The 21,272-nt window shown below is 44.0% G+C and overlaps 1 protein-coding gene across 1 annotated transcript in view; it reads left to right on the top strand.

Annotated features, from left to right (window-relative positions):
- Window positions 1-6,231: 6,231 nt before the first annotated feature.
- Window positions 6,232-21,272, top strand: part of ADAMTS16 (ADAM metallopeptidase with thrombospondin type 1 motif 16) — a 181,420-nt gene continuing 166,379 nt past the window's right edge. Inside the window, exons 1-3 of the mRNA XM_004059064.5 lie at window positions 6,232-6,608; window positions 6,733-6,835; window positions 12,199-12,524. Of these exons, the coding sequence (XP_004059112.3) occupies window positions 6,537-6,608; window positions 6,733-6,835; window positions 12,199-12,524 (501 nt within the window). The 5' untranslated portion in view covers window positions 6,232-6,536. The remainder of the gene's footprint in view (window positions 6,609-6,732; window positions 6,836-12,198; window positions 12,525-21,272) is intronic.

The following is a 21,272-nucleotide window of genomic DNA, read 5'->3' as shown; positions in this document are numbered from 1 at the left end:
CCTACCGTGTTCCAACAAATGAAGAAAACCAAGGCTCTTCTTCACTACCCCTGGAGAGCATGACTGGGGGGAAGGTGCAGAAAGCTGCCTCTGTAACAGCCCCACCCCCCACCACACCCCACTCCCACCAGCGTCACGGCCCTGACCTAACACCATGTACCTCTGTCCTCGGCCTGGCACTGCCCACGGTGCAGATACTCCTGGAAGGCACCACACAGGAAACACCATTCCCTAGATCCAGTCTGCATCTCAGGTCACTGACGAAGGTAACATGGGAGCAGCAACAACATGTTCCTTAGATCAAAATCCACAAAATGGTGAGGTTTGAAATGAAAAGCCGCAGACCGATGGCAAGCAGGACTACCTTTCTCTACCCCTCCCTGTCTTCACACCTTCGCAATGTGGTCTTGTAGCTTCTCCCAGGAAGCAGCAGAGTCTCTTCCCTTGTGTCTGAGCTGCCCATAGAGCTTGGCCAGTAGAATGTGGCAGAAGCAGTCATGTGGGTACAGCAGGCCCAAGCCCAGTCTTCAAGGACTTCCATGCAGTTACTCTCTCTCAGAACCCAGTACCACCGGGAAAACAAGCCCAGGCTGTCCTGCAGGAGGGTGAGAAACTGTAAGAAATACAGCTGGATCTGACCACTTGTTCCATTAATGTGAGCAAGCCGAATTCTACTCAGCCAACAACCCAACCCCGTGGACAGCACACCTGCATGAACCCAGCCAAGATCGACAGGGCCCATCATGACCACCAGATAACCAGCCAGGATGCAGATGCACAGGCAAAAAGAACTGGCTTTTGTTTCAGGTTTCGGGGTATTTTCTTACGCAGCAATAACTAACTGATACACCAAGCTCCGACAATTATGCCGCCTTTGTACCCATTGGAAGAAAGTATGTTTGGCAGAAGCCAGTGTAAGTATGGACCAGAAGTCTTCAGGGAAAAGTGCTGAGACTTATTTCCTGAGGTGTCTGAGTGACTGATCTTCTATGTGCAGCTTCAGCACTGGGGAAGAGTGAGGGGCCTCACTGCAAGAGATGGTATGGAATACCAATAGCAATAATAATAAAATAATAACAAATATTTAACTTATTATTATTAGAAAAAAGATAATTATTGTATAATTAGATATATTATTATTATTTAACCTAAGTATTTCTGTGTTTAGTAATAAAAGGAAAGGAGCTTATAAATGCCATATTGTGATCGTCACTGGTTTGCAATTTTCTTTTCTTCTTTTTACTAAAAACAGTCATGTCTCAAAGTAAGGGAGGACGACAGAAACAAGAGTGCAGTCATGAACAGGATCTTCATGTAAACCGTGGGCTGACGTGATCTGGTTACTGCCTAGGCATTTGAAGGACGTGTTTGGCCCGTGGAGGGAAGGACTCTAATCCTATTAGCACTGAGGAGCTGAGATGCTCAGGTTCAGTTAGAACTTGGCCAGAGGATCTTGTGGAAACACAGGGGGCTGGGACAAGTGTTGCCAACCATTCCGGAGGCACAGTTCTTCCAGAGCCCTCTGATTTCTAAAGTTATACTGAGTCCAAATTCATAGTGAGTTCTACATTTTATATAATTCATTTAATATTTCTTCTTCAAAATATCTTTTTCTTGTGTTTTACTATGTGACCATCTCACATTGTCGGGGTACTGTGAGCACTGGGAGACAGTGCGGTGCCTCACTACTTTTGGCCTATAAATCATCTTATTGCAGAGGGGCCAAGAGCAGGGCTGGGAAAGAGTAAGTATATGAGGCCTGAGCGCTGTGCCCCTGCGGTGGGTCCGCAGACCTGCTTGACCTTCCTGGGGCTTGGTTTTCTCAACTGTAACCTGCAAAGAAGGACTAGAGCCACCCATAGGCCTCCAAGCTGGAAAGTTATTTGACATCATTGCGTCTGTTTTAATGACACTGTGTTCTCATAATTTGTATAAAGTAATAAAGAACGACTCTAATCTTTCAGAAAAGAATATGAACTACAAAAATTTTGCACACAATCATTGTAATTTTTTCCACTAAAGACAAGTGTTGATGCACAATACAATGCTACCTTCTTTGAAACCTGACTAGTTTCAGCTGTGTGTGAGATGAGGAAGGAACAAAATTACAGACTAAACAGAATCTTTGTAGGGCACAAACACATCCAATTCTTCTCTGTTTCGGTTGTGTGGATGGTGGTTTTACATACAAGGTAATGTGCCCACTTGCACTGCTTTAGTTTAAAGTTTATGCAATTTAGAAAAGGGTTATGACAAAGTTTGATCCTTTTAATCTAAAATGCCATTTGTTTCCACATGAGAAAGGGCCCTGGCTCCTTTCATTGTGAAAGGGCACTGGGCATGGGAGAGCATGCAGCCGTTAGAAGAAACTCTCTCTCAGATCCTTTGCTAAGCACTTTGTTTTTATTTTTAATTTAATTTTTATTCTCTATTGAAACGTCTACTTGATATGCAAAATGACCTCCTAAGTAATCAGAACCTCTGTCTGAAAGGAAACAAGTGCTAACTGTAAATGGTCTAAATAATTTACAGCAAAAATGTTCTGTGAAGGGCCAGATGGTAAATAGTTTAGGCTTTGCAGGGCACACAGTCTCTGTTGCAGTGACTTAACTCTGCCATCGTGAAAGCATTCACAGACGATCTGCAAACAAATAAAACTTTATTTACAAAATGAGTCAGCTGGCCAGATTTGATCTTAGGCAGTAGAGAGTTTTCTGACCCTGGATCTAAACAAATGATGACAAAACTGCTTTCCTAAACTTTGACCTCAAAGTTAAGAGTGCTAAGTTCTTGAAGGGCTGCAAAGTGAAGCAGTTTGAGGCTGGCGGTTTGTTTTGACTCTTCCAATATTTGTTCTCAGGGTTACTTTGCTGGGACACCTTTAAATTGAAGGGACTCCATATACATATTTAGATTTCCATTTTACCTTTAAAAATTAGGCAGGTCTGGTCCCCAATACTGTATGGCACCAACCCATGCGCTGGCCACTCAGTGCCAGGAGTCCCTTTTAAGGTAGACACGTGTGCTCCAGTTTGCCCCTCCCTCTCCATCCCTCCCTGAGACGGACAGGCAGCTGCGAGTTACTGCCACCACGTTAGATGGCCAGTCTTAAACTCGGTCCACTCGTGTGTTTTGCATCTCAGCTCCCACTCTGGCCTCTATAGCCTGGACTCAACCACCCCTCTTTGTTACCTGGAGACATTCATACTGCAGGATGAGCGCTGAAATCCATGCACCGCTAGAAGAACTGGGAAACACTAGTCATTTTAAAGAATGTTGTTTCTTTCTTCACAATGAAAAGAGACTCATTTAGCACTGTTCTGGTCTTACTGTTTTTAAGCACACCCTAAGAGTGAATCCTTTTGTATCAGCCATTCTTCCTTTTTTCCATCTGTTTGAACTTATAGAAGAGGGCCCCTAGGTATCTCCATGTGATAGACTCGAAAAAATCTCACTCCCTTTCATGTTACACTGGACACAATTAGAAGTACGTAGAGATCCCCATTTATCAAGCGTGCAATGTACTCAGGACAAGGGAAATTCTGCCGGCAGATTTTGGAGACTTCCAGGCACTGCCCAACCCCCCTTCAAGGTAAGTGTAAGCTCCCTGAGGTGTGAGCTGAGGCAGACACTTGTTAGGCATTGGCAGAGAGGAAGGGTGGCAGGTGTTTTAAGGTCCCTCCCAATGCCAGGCTTTATGTAAAAATATTTGCACTTTGAAGAATGGTTTCAAATAAATGAATAAGAGAGGGAGTGTGTGTTGCTATGGAATGAGGATGCCCATACACAGCCAGGCGGTTCTCCTGCCCCTACCTGGGGTCTGGGGCTTCAGGACAGCCCTAGCAGGGCGCCTGCTGGGAGCTCTCCCTGGGTGTCCACAGACTCGCGATAGGCTGGGCAAAGAAAGCCAGAGCCCAAGACACCATTTCCCCCATTCATCCCCCTCTCCAAAGTGTGCAAAAGAGGCAATGTCAAGCTAAGCTGGCTGTGAAGGACACTGGAACCAAAGGGCAGCTGAAGGCCCAGGATCCACATAAGGTGCGTGATGGGAGAGCAGCCACGGACGGGGAGCGCCACACACACACACGTGTGCAAACATGCACTCCCACGCGCGCAGTCCTACTGAGAGGTGACAGCGTGCTGTCAGTCCTCAGAGCCCTCGCTTGCTCTCGGCACCTCCCCTGCCTGGGCTCCCACTTTGGCGGCATTTGAGGAGCCCTTCAGCTCCCCACTGCACTGTGGGAGCCCCTTTCTGGGCTGGCCAAGGCTGGAGCCCACTCCCTCAGCTTGCAGGGAGGTGTGGAGGGAGAGGCACGAGCGGGAACCGGGGCTACGTGCAGCGCTTGCGGGCCAGCTGGAGTTCCGGGTGGGCGTGGGCTTGGCGGGCCTGCACTCGGAGCAGCCAGCCAGCCCTGCTGGCCCCGGGCAATGAGGGACTTAGCACCTGGGCCAGTGGCTGCGGAGGGTGTACTGGGTCCCCCAGCAGTGCCGGCCCACCGGTGCTGCGCTCGATTTCTCGCCGAGCCTTAGCTGCCTTCCCGCGGGGCAGGGCTCGGGACCTGCAGCCCGCCATGCCTGAGCCTCCCACCCACTCCATGGGCTCCTGTGCGGCCCGAGCCTCCCCGACGAGCACCACCCCCTGCTCCACGGCGCCCAGTCCCATGGACCACCCAAGGGCTGAGGAATGCGAGCGCACGGCGCAGGACTGGCAGGCAGCTCCACCTGCCGCTCCGGTGCGGGATCCACTAGGTGAAGCCAGCTGGGCTCCTGAGTCTGGTGGGGACGCGGAGAACCTTTATGTCTAGCTCAGGGACTGTAAATACACCAATCAGCACCCTCTGTTTAGCTCAAGGTTTGTGAGTGCACCAATCCATACTCTGTATCTAGCTGCTCTGGTGGGGCCTTGGAGAACCTGTGTGTGGAAACTCTGTGTATCTAACTAATCTGATGGGGACGTGGAGAACCTTTGTATCTAGCTCAGGGATTGTAAACGCACCAATCAGCGCCCTGACGAAACAGGCCACTTGGCTCTACCAATCAGCAGGATGTCGGTAGGGCCAGATAAGAGAATAAAAGCAGGCTGCCCCAGCCAGCAGTGGCAACCTGCTCAGGTCCCCTTCCATGCTGTGGAAGCTTTGTTCTTTTGCTTTTTGCAATAAATCTTGCTACTGCTCACTCTTTGGGTCCACTCTGCTTTTATGAGCTGTAACACTCACCGTGAAGATCTGCAGCTTCACTCCTGAGCCCAGCGAGACCAGGAGCCCACCGGGAAGAACGAACAACTCCAGACACTCTGCCTTAAGAGCTGTAACACTCACCGCGAGGGTATGCGGCTTCATTCTTTAAGTCAGTGAGACCAAGAACCCACCAATTCCAGACACACTATGGGCTCACAGCGTGTACTCGCGCACACGCAGTCAGGTGTGGATGTACACCCGCGCACACCCAGGCACATGTACACCCACGCGCTCACACACCCCATCCAGCTACAGCAGAATTCTGGCCAGGCTGTTAACCGCACACCTGCTGCCTCCTTGGCCACCCTGTCCACACAGTAGCCCGATCGACCCCCTTGGCGGCCGAGACCCAGGCCCATCCGCAGCCCTGAGACCTCCCTAGGGATTGCACCCAGCAGCCAGTCACCAGCATCCGCGGCCCCGCCATTTGAGGGCGGCCGTGACCGCGGGGCCAGGAGCGCCGCCACATCCCGGGGCAAATGGCGCGGGGGAAGAGTTTCCTCCTCAGCCTCCCGGTCTCCGATCACTCCGCAAACTCCAGAGCCAGGCACGCGCCTTTAAAGGCAGGTCCGCGGCTCTCCCACGTCCTGGCGCCCGGTTTTCCGCGCCCAGTGTCCCCACAGCTGTGCCCGGGCACAGAGGCGCGGCCAGACCGCACTCCGCGGGCTGCAGGTGTCCCGGCCTCTGGCGGCGCCGGTGCGGCCCCCGAGGTGGGAGCCCGCGGAGCCACTGCAGTAGCTGGAGTCCCGCCGAGTCCCCAGCCCCAAGGCAGGGCGGGAGCGCGCACCGGCCGGAGGTCCATGCTGAGCATCGCCCGCGCCGGTGCCCGGCAGCCTCTCCAACTGTGTGGTCCCCGCGCGGGCAGAGAGGCACGGACTGCAGGCCGTAAGCAGCTCCATCTTCCCGCGTCCTCCTCCTCTGGCGCTGCCCGCTGTCTCCCGCCTTCCCTCTGCTCCCCGCTCGCCTCCGCCTCAGCGCCCCGCTGACCTCGCCTCCTCCCCACTGCTCTTTGTCCCTGCACTCCCCCCTCCTCGGTCCTCTGACCCCCCCGCCCTCGCCTCCTCCCCTGCTCTCTCCCCTGCCCGCCCCGCGCTCTCCCACCGCTCCCGCCGCCCCCGCCGCCGCGGCTGCCACTCCGCCCCCCGCGCCGCACAGAGCCTCAGTAATAACCCCGGCGCGGCGGCGGAGTCGCTGTGGGGAATCCTCCCGCGCTCTGCCTGGGTCGGGTCCTCCCTGCCCGCTCGCACGCTGCCGGCCGGGGACCCTCCGGTGGCCCCTAGCCCCTCGGAGCGCTCCTGGATGAAGCCCCGCGCGCGCGGATGGCGGGGCTTGGCGGCGCTGTGGATGCTGCTGGCGCAGGTGGCCGAGCAGGTGAGTCCCGGGCGCTCCCACCAGCGCGGAAACCGCGGGTCCGGACAGCTGGAGGCGAGTCCCCCGCGGCTCCTCTCCCGCGGACCCCGCCGTCTCACTGCGGTGTCGCCGCTGTTTTCCGCAGGCACCTGCGTGCGCCATGGGACCCGCAGCGGCAGCGCCTGGGAGCCCGAGCGTCCCGCGTCCTCCTCCACCCGCGGAGCGGCCGGGCTGGATGGAAAAGGGCGGTAAGTCCGTGAGGTGGGGGCTTCTAATCCTTGCCATTTAGCAGCTCGTAATCTCCGTGCCGCTGGTTTATTAGGTGCTGTGAATGTTCATGACTCTGTGGAACCCTACTTTTAAGATGCTGTTGTGAACTTTTTTTTTTTAACTGTATGAGCGAGCCCCGATGAGTGGATTTCCACCAATATTTACATTTTATTCCCTGGCAAAACGGTTTGCCAGAGTTATTGATATAACATTAGGAAAAAGGTGAGGAAGTTCATTTTATTTTATTCTAAAGAGCTTAGGAAGAATCTAAAGCTATTAATGTATGCATCAAAGCCGTCATAAAGAGCAAATTACTTTCTTTTCCGTCCCCTCCTACATCCTCGGATCCTCCTTCCCGTCCCCAACCTTTCCTCCTTCTCCTCCTTTATAAATTAAAATATTTCTTTATCGTTGCTTATTCTCAGTGAAGGAGATAAAAGAAGCGCTTAGCATCTCAATACCAAAGTTAATGCTCCAACAATCAGGGCGTACTTCAAACATAATAGTGCCTGAAATGGCTAATCAGCTGATTGTGACACCATCAGCAACGTTCATGTCCTGGGCCACAATTTGACATGAGGTCAAGTCTTATTCTTTTTCAATGCGTGCTTTTACTTCTGCCACTTACAAGTGACATTTGCAAATTTGCTGTCTTATGGAAAGGGATCTCCGTGTCTTCATACTGCATCAGGTAAATGAGAACTCAGGTGTGTCGCACTGGTTGCTAGGTGGTTTTTTAACCTGAACCCATCCAATGACAGTTAATAAATATTATTTTGCATTGTTACCAACAATAAATTGCCGTATCAAATGTTAATATTAATTGACTTTTATAGGAAAAACTAGGTTTCATTCTCTCAATGTATTTCCAGAAGATCTAGAAAATTAAAGTTAACAATTCAGAATTTCTCAGTATAGTTATTTCAATTTGATAAAATAACATAAAGGCAAGCACTTAATATATGCATTAACTTTTGAAATTATTCCCTGCCAATTTAGTATACAAGTAGTATATAAGGTGACCGGTATCAGATTGACGCTCACCATAGTACCTTTCTGAGAACCACCAGGGGGCGCTAGGTGCAAATGATATAAAATGTTAAAAAAATTGTCACAGTGAATTTACAAGAGAAAGTTAATTGTCTGTCCATTTACAGACTATCTTCTTGTGGTTGTCTTTGTCCTTTTTAGGGTTTTGCTTACAATACTAAAAGGTAGTTCTTACAATTTTAAAGGTTAATTCTAATTCACCTTTTTAAGTGATTTTTGTAAAAAAAAAAAAAAAAAAAAAATTCTAGTTCCCTAAAATCATGAAAATTCCAGAGGGACTCAGGAGATTTCCACAATAGTTTATGGCATTTATGAAGTTTTATTTAAGATAAAGCACATTATAGACACAGAAGAAAGAAGAAGAAAAGCCAGGGCTTCGTGCCTAAGTGTGCTTTTCTCCTGAAGTGATTCAATCTGCTTCAGCATCCTCTCTGGGAGTGGGGTGCCAGTGTGCTGCTCTGAACACCTGGCACCACAGTTGTTGTCACAACCCATCGTTTCCATGACAACCACTTATCTGGCTTGGTAAGAACCTGAAGGGGAAGTGGCAAACCCTTCTTAGTGAAGTTCTAGCCCAGTGGACACAGCACACCCTCCTCCCCTACCTTCTATGCACTTTAGCTCCTTAATTATAAATGGCTAATGTGTGAGTCTGGACATCCACAACAAGCTTCTATGCCACCAGAGAAAAGATCCTCCTCAACAGTGTTGCCTGTTTCCCTCTGACCTGGAGCAGAAGAGCTAGAAGACACTTGGTGACTGCTGGGGTCAACTTACTGTTGCCTGTCTAGGTATCCATTAGACAAGTTGGTTCTGAAATAACTAATTGTAGCCATACATTTTGTTTAAAATAGTGCATGACTCAAACTATTATTGCAAATCATTCTTGGTGGCTGAAGTAATTAAAAAATAGCAAAGAGAACAAAGCTGGAGGTGTCACACACTACCTACCTGACTTCAAACTATGCTACAAGGCTACAGTAACCAAAAAAGCATGGTACTGGTACCAAAACAGATATATAGATCAATAGAACAGAACAGAGACCTCAGAAATAACACCACGCATCTACAACCACCTGATCTTTGGCACATCTGACAAAAACAAGCAATGGGGAAAGGATTCCCTATTTAATAAATGGTGCTGGGAAAGCTGGCTAGCCATATGAAGAAAACCGAAACTGGACCCTTCCTTACACCTTATACAGAATCTAACTCAAGGTGGATTAACTATTTAAATGTTAAGACCTAAAACCAAAAGCAATTGCAACAAAGCCGAAACTGACAAATAAGATCTAATTAAACTAAAGAGCTTCTGCACAGCAAAAGAAATTATCATCAGAGTGAACAGGCAACCTAGAGAACGAGAGAAAATTTTTGTCATCTATCCATCTGACAATGGGCTAATATCCAGAATCTACAAGAAACTTAAACAAATTTAGAAGAAAAAAACAAACAACCCCATCAAAAAATGGGTGAAGTATATGAACAGACAATTTTCAAAAGAAGACATTTATGCGGCCAACAAACATATGAAAAAAAGCTCATCATCATTGGTCATTAGAGAAATGCAAATCAAAACAACAACGAGATACCATCTCACGCCATTTAGAATGGCAATCTTTAAAAAGTCAGAAAACAACAGATTCTGGAGAGGATGTGGAGAAATAGGAACACTTTTACACAGTTGGTGGGAGTGTAAATTAGTTCAACCATTGTGGAAGACAGTGTGGCGATTCCTCAAGGATCTAGAACAAGAAATACCATTTGACCCAGCAATCCCATTACTGGGTATATACCCAGAGAATTATAAATCATTCTACTATTAAGACACATGCACACATATGTTTAGTGAAGCACTATTCACAATAGCAAAGACTTGGAACCAACCCAAATGCCCGTCAATGAGAGACTGGATAAAGAAAATGTGGCACATATACACCATGGAATTCTATGCAGCCATAAAAAAAGAATGAGTTCATGTCATTGGCAGGGACATGGCTGAAGCTGGAAACCATCATTCTCAGCAAACTAACACAGGAACAGAAAACCAAACACTGCATGTTCTCACTCATAAGTGGGAGTTGAACAGTGAGAACATATGGGCACAGGGAAAGGAACATCACACACCGGGCTTGTTGGGGGGTGAGGGTCAAGGGGACGGATAACATTAGAAATACCTAATGTAGATGGCAGGTTGATGGGTGCAGCAAACCACCATGATACATGTATACCTATGTAACAAACCTGTACGTTCTACACATGTATCCCAGAACTTAAAGTATAATAAAAAAAAAAAAATCAATGGTCACATGCTCACTAGTGAACATAGTAACAATGCAGAGAATATAAAATAGAATTGTGCTAGTTTCTCTTCCTACCCCCCTCTGCCTTTACTATTTGCCTTCTGCATTTTGTCCAGATAATCTACAAGAATTTACTTATTGCCCTGTGTTCCTTACAGGCTACATTTTTATTTCTTTTAAAAGGTCACTTTGGCTTCAGAGCTTACAACGTACTTTGAAAGCTCATTATATGATGAACTTTGCCTCATGTGGTGAAATAATCTTTTAGATTTCATTCTTTTAGAGTATATTTTTTACAAGTTTTAAGGTATTCCTCTCTATGCCTTTACTGTAATTTAGTTACCAATTATCTGTTGTTGATTATTGTTTAAAATTTTACCTCGTTACAAATAACGCTTCCATGAAAATATTTACATAAACTTTAAAAAATTCATCTGGGATTATTTCCTCAGGGTGATTTCCCAGGTCAAAGTATTTTGCAACTCATTGTCAAAGCCGACTTTAGGAGAGTAGTGTCATTTTTCTTTCCTGATATCAGCAGCATTTGAAAGAGGTGGCCGGTGGTGGACTGATTTTTTGTTAATGCGATTGATTTCTATTTAGAAGGCTATACATCTCCTGCCACCTGCCCCACCCTTCTGTCTCTGTTTTCTGGATTCTCCTTCCCTGCTATCCTCTTAGGGTGCTCGTGAACATTCCTCTGCTCTTAGAGAGTTACAGGCTCTGTCTTTGAGTCTGGAGCAAGCTGCAGTCAGGTGCCATCTAAGCAGCCAATTGTGGAAAGAGTGGGAAGGGTGGAGCCCGTGGGAGATGCTCCTGTTGGGTGGGCGAGGCATGGAGCTCTGTCCGTCTCCCCCAGCCTTTTGGAATTGAGCTCTCCCAAAACAACTGGGGCCTCACGGGAGCCTTGCAGGGCTTCTTGGAGTTCAGTTTGCCTGAACACTGAGGTTATGAGCCTACCACTTATATATATGAGTTTTTAGATAGGACAAACTTTTCCTCTTGCAAGATTATTGTGTTTGAAGTCTTTCAAATACGTCTTTCCCATTTATGGAAAAAATACTGTATTAATAAAGACACCAAATCACTGTGAGAATAATTAAAATACATACATTTACCGTGAAATTAATTATATTAAAAACGTTGCAATACTCAAAACTCATCATTTCATAATTATTTCACTATATTTGATAATAATCTAGGCTCTTGAGGCCACTGGCCTCTTTTGCGTCTGTATGGTAGAAACACCACACATTGGGGGCTGCTGTGTATCTCTGTGCACTGAATATTCAGTGACGGCACAGCAGTCATTGAAATCAGCCACGAGGGGAAGATTTACACCAGGGAAATTGGCAAATGCCAAAATCCAGGTCGTTCTTCTCCAGACAGCGGGTTGTTGAATGTTTATTACCACAGCATTGTGTTTATGTAAACGTGGCTTATCAGTAGTTATTTTGCATGATAAATACATGTGCCCCCAATAAAGGACAAATATTGTCTCTCTTCAAAATAAAGGCCATAAGAATATGACTTATTTCATCTGAGGATAATTTGATTTCTTAAAGAGTAATCACCTTTTTATACACAATAAAATGTGCTAACCTGCCACTGCTTGGAACAAGCCATCCTGCTTTCTGTCATCCTTCCCCTGACTCAGCTACAGTGGTAGGAGCTGGTGGGAGGTGAGGAGCATGCCCCTGAGTGGCTGGGAGGGCAGATGACAGCTGTTAACATCACTGCATCACTGTTGGAGAATTTCCTGGCTTGGTAATAGCACATTATGGGGCCCTTGTTACAATTTTTTTCTTTAAACTGTGATGTTCCTTATTGCACACTTTGAATTCAGTATGGGTAGGTGTTGCATTTTTCTTCATCATTTTAGACTGGGTGGAAAGGTCATGTGGTAAAATAATATTATATCTTAAGACTTCCTGATTCTTCTTGGTGTTCTGAAATGACTCAGCCTCTCCTCACTCTTTTGATTTCAGAATATGACCTGGTCTCTGCCTACGAGGTTGACCACAGGGGCGATTACGTGTCCCATGAAATCATGCACCATCAGCGGCGGAGAAGAGCAGTGGCCGTGTCAGGGGTTGAGTCTCTTCACCTTCGGCTGAAAGGCTCCAGGCATGACTTCCACATGGATCTGAGGACTTCCAGCAGCCTTGTGGCTCCTGGCTTTATTGTGCAGACGTTGGGAAAGACAGGCACTAAGTCTGTGCAGACTTTACCGCCAGAGGACTTCTGTTTCTATCAAGGCTCTTTGCGATCCCACAGAAACTCCTCAGTGGCCCTTTCAACCTGCCAAGGCTTGGTGAGTACAGCGCAAGTCCCAGGTAGGGAGGCGAGGTTGGTGATGGTGGAAAGGAGAGCGTAACCAGGACTTTCCCTCGATTTCTCATAGATGTTCTTCTAGTACTGCAGCACAGATTAAGCAGGAGGAATATTGCCAAGTGAAACTTTCCAAAAAACATTGTGTGCCTCCTCTGGCCTATTTGGAAACAGTGTGCACACCCACCCTGCTGCTGCTGTTCTAGAATTATTGTGGAAGAGCACTTCAGCTTGAAACTTGTGTATAAGAACCTCTGGCCAAATCTGAATTCTTTAGCTTCTTAGGGGTTGTTTTTACTCTAACTTATAGCTTCTAACTGACAGAAACTGGAGAAATGTCTTCATTTTGAATAAAACAACACTATTCAAGAGATTGGCCATGAGGATTATTTGATCAGATATTTGAAAGACTTTGAATACTGTACATCTTTCATTCTGATGATGATAATCTGCTTACACATTAGGGCATTCATCCATGGCAGGGCGTTGCTGGTCTTCCTGGACTGATGAATCCAGGGGTGCATTCCCCATGTCCTGCATATCGGGTTTGGAATGGCACATCACTTCGATGCTTCTGGTGCTGCGATTTACAGGGACCCTAGAGTGGGGGGGCTTATGGCCGAGCTAAGAATCTACCTGCATCCCTCAGGCCTACCCAAATCAAAATCTCAATGGCTTGCTTTTTACTTTTCTTAAAATATTTTCATATATTTAGGGAGAAAAATCTTTGGAGATTCTTAGATTCTTGGCAGCAAGTGAATTGCTCAGGTGCAGAGGAGCGAAGTGTGACTTAGACAGCAGAGCGAAAATGTGTGGTCAACAGTTCAAGGTCTTGAGAATGTTAAAGGTTTGGCCAACAGGTCTGGGACATTTATTGCTTCTCTAGAAAAAGCTTTCAGTGTGTCTTAAATTTCATTCCCTCTTTGAGGAGAGGGAATTCAGACCCCACATCTCATAAAGATTTTGTGTGTGTGAATTTTGGATGCTGAATTCATAACCAATTTCTTAAAATACTAAATATATGCAAATGCTAAATCCTGTAAAAAAATTTTTTTTAGATGTTAACATTCTGCTTTTTAGAGAAATTTGATATGAGTTGATCTCATTGCTATTTCACTTGTAAGAAGTTTTTGGGTTGAGTTGCCAGGGATAGGGTGGTGGTTATTTGGCGCTCTTGTTAAGCATGAAGACAATGGGGCTGATTTCTTCCACACTCTCCCAAGAAAAATAAGTCTTCCTTAACAGACTAGAACTCTTCACGAAATGCACAAAATGAAGATACATCTTCCTTGGTTTTCTTTCACAAGGGCTTAAGCCAGAAATGGAAGCCATCTGTGTGGCAGCAAGGTGTGCCTTGCCCTTTACACTTGGGTAATTTTGGATTTGGTTGTGGAAATTGGTGAGGTGCTTCTTGCTAACCCAGCAGGGATGCAAGCTCCCTGAGGCCCCTGGGTTTCCCTGAGCCAGGGAGGCTGAGCTGTGCCCTGGAATCTGTTCCCTGAATCGAGGTGGTTTGCAGTAGCTTGAAATTTCTGGCTCTTTTTGAGCTTGATCAGAGTTAACAGGAAAAGTTAACAGTAAAGTAAGTGTATAATTATAATGAAAGATAAAGAAATTATAAATAACAGAAAAAAATGCTTCTCTGGATAATAAACAGTGGTATCTGATACTGCAGCTGCTGGAAGAGAAATTTATATGTCTTCTTCATTAGTCTTCCAAATACTTGTAGTCCAGCTTTACTGATATTTTGTCCATAGATGGCCACTACAAATGAGACCTCAACCGGACTTAAGAGTGTGAGGCTTAGTGTTTTCGTCACAAGACAGGACAAATCAAAGGCATTTGAAAGAGCCCTGTTCTTATTTAGGTATCTTTGCAGAGCCCGGGGGCGATCACTTTGAAAAGAAGATCTCTTCTAGCAGGAAATGCTCTATATTCCATTCTATCTGTTTAATTTGTAGGATAAGAATATTACTTTCAAGTGTAAAAATATATTGCTTAACTATTACATAATATCTTGTATCATTTAATTAGAGAAAATGGTTTACAGTTGTGAGACAATGCAATTTCCAAACTGGTACATAGTTTTTCTCCCTGGTTCTGAGATTCTGCATTTGGAAGGATTTTGCTGTTGTCCACTAATGATTGGTTTGAGGAATAGTGTGAAAGTGAATCATTGAGGTGTTGTCCTATTTATAGTAAACAAATATTCATAAAGAAGAAAGGAAAAAACTAAACAAACATAATACATTAAATCTCATGTTCACAGTGACAATTTGAGTACTGAATGACCTTGAGAACTATGTACGGCTGCAGCCCAGCAGACCTGGGCCCCAGGAGTTTATTGTCTAATGAGAGAGGCAGGACACAGGCAAGTCCCTTACAGGGGGAGGAAACAGGGACAGACATGGGAGCCAGAAGGACCCAGAGGAGGATGCCTCTGCGTGCCTTGCTGGTAGGTGGAGAGTGTCAGGGTAGGATTTTAGAGACTGTCCAGAAACCAAGTCCAAGCCCTGTCCTCATAGTAAAGTTAGAACGTGATGCCCATAAGTGAAGGAGTAACAAGCAGTCCTGGAGAAGACTGCTGGCATCTGCCAAGCTCACAGATCTTGTTAACACCACCTATAAATGTTAAGAGATTAACATTTGCATATTAAACCCAAGTATAATATATTCAATGAGATCTGTAAACCCTAAAATTATTTCTAGTGTTTACCCTGGTATTGCCACCAAGTATCTTGACTTAAAATATTTCTTATTCAGTTAAGTAAGGGTAATTTTTGGAAAAAGGGTCCCTGTTATATTTATGTCTCTACCAAATTGTCATTAGAGATCTGTTTGTGGTCACCAACCACAAGCACATAAATGTGTGTCACTCAGGTACTTTCCAGTACTTGGTTAAATAATGGATAGACTTAGAGGGCTAGTTATAAGTAAGAGACAATGATGACCATGGCAATAGCACAAAGAACAATAATGACTTATTGAATGTTATACTTTGCTAATAGCTTTACAATTGTTATCTCACTTAGCTTGAAGATAAGTCGAAGAAATAGGTAGTATTTTTAAAACAGCTTTATTGAGATGTAACTCACTCCTTAAAGAGTTAATTAGCTCTATTCATTTAATAGAGTTTCACCCTTTACAATGTATCATTCAGTAGTTTTTAGTATATTAACAGAATTGTGCAAATATCACTAGAATGTAATAGGAGACATTTATATCACCTCAAAAATAAACCCTTATGGGCAGTTCTCACTTCCCCTAATTTCCCCATTCCCATCCTAGGTAGTATAGGTTTGCCTAATGCGGCCATTGATTATAAACAGAAGCATACACTATGTGGCCTTTGTGACTGACTCATTTCACTTAGCATAATGTGTTCAAGATTCGTCCACGTTGCAGCACATATCAGTACTTTATCCTTTTTTATTGCTGAAGTATACCACATATTTTATTTACCTGTTTATCAGTTGATGGACATTATTGTTTTACTTTTTTTGGCTACTGCGAATAATACTGCTATGAACATTTGTGTACAGGTTTTTGTATGAACATGTGTCTTCATTTCTCTTGGGTAAATACCTAGGAGTGTAATTTCTGGGACATATAGAAACTGTACACTTAACGTTTTGAGGAATTTTCAAACCATTTTTCATATTAGCTGTACCATTTTATATTACCCTAGTAATGTCTGAAGTTTCCTATTTCTCCACATTCTTGCCAAATCTTGTTATTGTTCTCTCTTTTTAAATAGCCATCCCAGTGAGTACGAAGTAGTATCCTTTGTGGTTCTGATTTACTGGGTAGAGATTATTGGCTTGTGAAGTGGGTTCACTGTGCAGAGGTTAGCAACTTGTCTGAGTTTGGTGAGACAGCAACCCCCACACACAAGTTACATGAAGTGGGTTTATTACTTAGAGATAGGTAGGACAGCAAGGGACAGCTGAAGCCTAGGAATCATCACGGGCTGGTGCACAAGGCTCAATACAGCAGCCTGAGTGGATGAAGTCTTGTCTGTGCATGCAACATGGCTGGGGCACCCAGGAAAGCAGCCCACCCTGGGTTTTATACCTGGGCACATGACGTGCTGGACAAGTTCTGCAGTTCAATCATCACAACAAGTTCTACGTTTCAGTCATAACGTCATACCACAAGGCAGGGACTGCAACAGAGTCCAGGTTGTTTCTGCCCTTTCCTCCCTATCTCATGATGTTGCATTTCCAGCACATTTTGCAGTCATTCTTGAGAATGGCAAGGAAGAAAATGGGGAGGACTCAGTTGGTCCATAGTCATCTGTAGAATTGTTCTGCATAGGTTGACAGTTTTTTGTGGTTTTACTTTCAGCACTTTCAATATGTCATCCTACTGCTTTCTGACTTCCATTGTTTCTGGTGAGAAGTCAACTGTTTATCTCACTGTGGTGTATTATGCACATTGCATTACACATATGTTAGTATGTATATTTTGGTGTCCATTATGCATATGTTGATATGTTTAATGATGTTCCACATTTCTCTGAGACTCCATTCATTTTTTCTTCATTCATTTTTCTCTGTCTTCTTCATTTATCTTCAAGTTCACTGATTTTTTCCTGGCAGTTCAAATATATTATTAAGCCCCATCATGAATTTTACATTGTGTGGACTGTACTTTTCAATTCCAAAATTTTTATTTATTTCTTTTAAAAATGTACCTTCATTCAAATTCTCTGTGCAACATTGCCATCATGGCTTCCTTTATTTCTTTTCTCTTATTTATTTATTTATTTATTGAGCTGGAGTCTCACCCTGTTGCCCAGGCTGGAGTGCAATTGCACAATCTCAGCTCACTGCAACCTCCGCCTCTCAGGTTAAAGTGATTCTCCTGCCTCAGCCTCCCAAGTACCTGGGATTGCAGGTGCACACCACCATGCCCAGCACATTTTTTGTATCTTTAGTAGAGATGGGGTTTCACCATGTTGGCCAGGCTGGTCTTGAACTCCTGACCTTGTGATCCACCCGCCTCAGCCTCCCAAAGTGCTGGAACCACAGGTGTGAACCACTGCACCTGGCCCATTTTTATTTTTAATGTATTTTTATCATATATATTTAAGGTGAAAACATGTTTATACACACGCACACACACACACACACAATGAGAAGATTACTACAGCCAAGCAAATTTATGCATTATTTCCCATAGTTCCCTTTGTGTGTGTGTGCGGCGGGGGGGGGGGGGGTAAGAGCACCTAAAATCTACTCTTTAATCAAATTTTCAGTATACAATACAGTATTATTAAGTATAGTCTTCCTGCTGTACATTAGGTCTTTATACTTATTCATCCTATGTAACAGTAAGCTTGTATTCTTTGACCTACTTCTCCCCATTTTTTCCTCCTTTCTGCCACTGGTAAGGTGTGTTCTAATCAATACTCTACTTGCTACTTCTATGTATTCAACTTCTTTTTTAGATTCCACGTGTAAGTGAGACCATATAGTATTTGTCTTTCTGTGTCTGGCTTATTTCACTTAGCATATTGTCTTCCAGGGTCATCCTTGCTGTCATAAATGGTTCTTCTTAGTTGCTCACAACCAAAATCTTTATTATTTTTGACAATGCCCTTAGGCATGAAATTCCCACATTCTGCTCCAAATAATTTCAGGCCCTGGAGGCAAGCTCCTTGTTCATGCAGCCTGTCTCTTCTCCTGGGCAAAACCTCCAAGTTACCGAATTGCAGATGGGACTGCTAGAATGGCTTGCTTCTCCCACTGTGACACCCTTACTCTATGAGTAGAGCTCTGGTGGGGATGGTAACCCCTTGTCTTCCCTGGTTTTGCTTCCTGTCTTGAAACTTTAACCTACAAGTGAGATGGAGTGGAGGCATTCAGGGTTTCATTGCTGTCGGCCTGATAAGCCTGGAGAGTAGTGTCCATTCTATGTGTAGGGGCTGCTTGGCAGAAGAGAAACAAGTTCTGTTGGCCATGCCTGCCTGGAACAGAGCTTCTGCAATATGGAACTGAAGGAATTTCAGATGCAAGTGGCTTGCCTCCCTTGTAGTGCAAATGAAGTCCCAGAATAGAAGTTGGTTGGGGGTAAGGAGATAGGGATTCCTTATCTTCTTGGCTACACATGCCTGGAGAAGAACTTCTGTTGCATTTAGCTGGGGCCAAGGTAAAGACTTGAGCAAACCATCGCTCAAGCACTACCAAATTGCACTGTTCTATTCAAGGTTTATTAAAATGTTTTTCAGTAATTGTTTCTCCATATTTTATGCCCTTAAGATAATTTCCAAGGACTTTAAATGGTTGAAGCCTGTGTGTGTGCATGCATGTGTGTAATTTTCAGCAATAAGTGGTTCTTTCACTAGGGTGAAATCCCACCTTGCTACTCAAATTGCCATTCTGGAAGTCTGTCTTCAACAGACACTATTATTAACATATTTTACAGATTATGATCCAAGACCACTTTATTATCCCCATTTTACAGATGATCCCAAAGCTAATTCTTCAAAACATGGGAATCCAGAACTAGCACTTGAAACCACAGTACTATTTCACTTCCCTTAATCATGAAGCTGTTGCTGCCTTACAGGGACCTGTGAGCTCATGCACATGAATTTGCATTGTGTCACCTGAACTTTCTCTAAGGGGTATTGACTTTCTCATTGGTTTCCACTTCAGTGCCATCTTCCTCAGCATCTAATGCTGTTTGAGCTTAGTGACCACATTTGCAGTGTGTAATGTTAAATTTGCAGTGTGTAAATATTAAAGCACATATGTGTACTTTATTCCATAATTATTTATTTACAGGTTTTTTAATACCAGACTATGAACTCTTCAAGAGTCCTTTATTATTCATCTTTGGATCCCAAAGTTCTTGTTAAACATTAACCTAAATTCATTTTGTTCTTGTAATGAGTGATTGTATTTCCAATTTACAAACAGAAATCCTATATCTTCTCAACCTCTGTTTTTGGGTATTAATAAAGGTAAAATTAGTTTTATAATCCACTTCATCTGATTTCTTGCTATGACTAATGTCAAACACTGTAAATTTTCTTTTGAAGTGTATAGTTTATTAACAAATGGTTCAATCACTAGGGTTTTTAACAAAACTCTTTTTTAGAAACTCCATTAGTCAATATTTTTAAGTGAGGGTTGTTTAAAAATGTTTTCTGATGCATATGATGGGAATAGATTTTTCTTAGGATTTTCTGAAAGTTCTGTACTTGGATTAGAAAAAAAAATATAATCTGTCAACTGCCATTGGCATAAAATCTGCATGAAATTTAATTCCTCTTGCATAAAACATGATGTTTGTCAAGGCATTAATGCACAGGATAGGTATCATTTTTCCTAAAGTCTAATTATTGTTTTCAAAACTGTTGGAAAACTTGTAAATGTTGTAATTCTCAGTTCTGTCTATACTCTCACTTGATTTGACACTTACTCAGGGCCCTGGTTTGAATTGTACTGGGTTTTATTTCTACCCACAAACTCCAGGGATTCCCTGGAAATTCTAGTCATTGAGAGATTTTTCTAAAACACTCAATAAATCCTAGGAAACTGTCTGAAATGCTGCCAGACTTTCAACTGACTTTGAAAAATGTTCTTAAGCAAGGATAATAAAATAGGAATAGAAAGGAAGAACCCACATGGGGGATGATCAGAAGAGATACTATGATTTTTGAAAGAAAGTGTCACTATCTGAGAAGACTCCTGATGGCATAAGCAGATGAAAATGTCAGTCTAGGGAGGCATGTGAGACAGATGTTAGGTTTTTGGATAAATAATGGCCAAAGCTGGTGGTGACTAGGAAATTTAAGGTGATTGTGAAGAACTAATTGACAGTGTAGATAATTTCTTACTTTTCTGCTAATTACATAAGAATAAATATAATAGTGCAATTTGGAAATTAACAGAAATGAATATATTTCATTAGATCAAATAATATTTTATAAGGTAATCTTTCATGTTTGAAGTGATGACAGATTTTTCTATTAATTTACTGTTAGTTGTAAACAAAAATTAGATGACTAGAGAAATTTAGCTATAAAATCTATGGTTTTGTTCCACTTCTCTCATTTTTGAAGTGATGAAACTGAGATCCAAGTGGAGTGGAGTCACTTGGGCAATATCACAAAGTCGGGTGGAATTCAGACAGGTCTAGGGTGCGTGTCTTCAGATTCTCTGTCCAGCAATGTTTTCACCAAGAATCACTTGATGATATTACTTCTTCATCATGAAATAGGGATCAGGTGGCGTAGCAGAAGTGAGATTTGTAGAGTTCCAGCCTCAGCCTCACAAAGCAGAGTTTAAAAGCACAGTTTGGAGTTAAGAGATGACTTCTTAGTAATGCTCAGACCTGAAACTTGATTCCCTGGGTGTAACAGAAGATGATCCCTGTGGCCACTGACTCTCGGGGATGATACAGGCCTGGGACTGTCTGAATGACAGGATGTCTGAAATCTACTTTTAAAGAGAGTGCTTGCTCAAGCAAAAGTCCAGTACAAAGAGAGTAAAAGAGTCCAAATGAAACCAAGCTCTTGAAGGCAGGATCTTGCTTTGCCTGAGGTTTAACGAGAGCAGCCTGATTGTATCTGCTTAACATGGATGTGACCTTTTTTCCTCCTTAAATGTTACCTTTTAAGAAGGAAGTCCACTGGGTCTAGACAGGAAGCCCACTGGGACAGACAGGAAGTCCACAAGGAACAGATAGGAAGTCTGTTAAGGGCTTCCTTGGCCCACCC

Source organism: Gorilla gorilla, chromosome 19, assembly GCF_029281585.2.
Source record: "Gorilla gorilla gorilla isolate KB3781 chromosome 19, NHGRI_mGorGor1-v2.1_pri, whole genome shotgun sequence".
Lineage (NCBI taxonomy): Eukaryota > Metazoa > Chordata > Mammalia > Primates > Hominidae > Gorilla > Gorilla gorilla.
The sequence above is the reverse complement of the archived record's forward strand: the minus strand, read 5'-3'. Positions and strand labels throughout refer to the sequence as shown.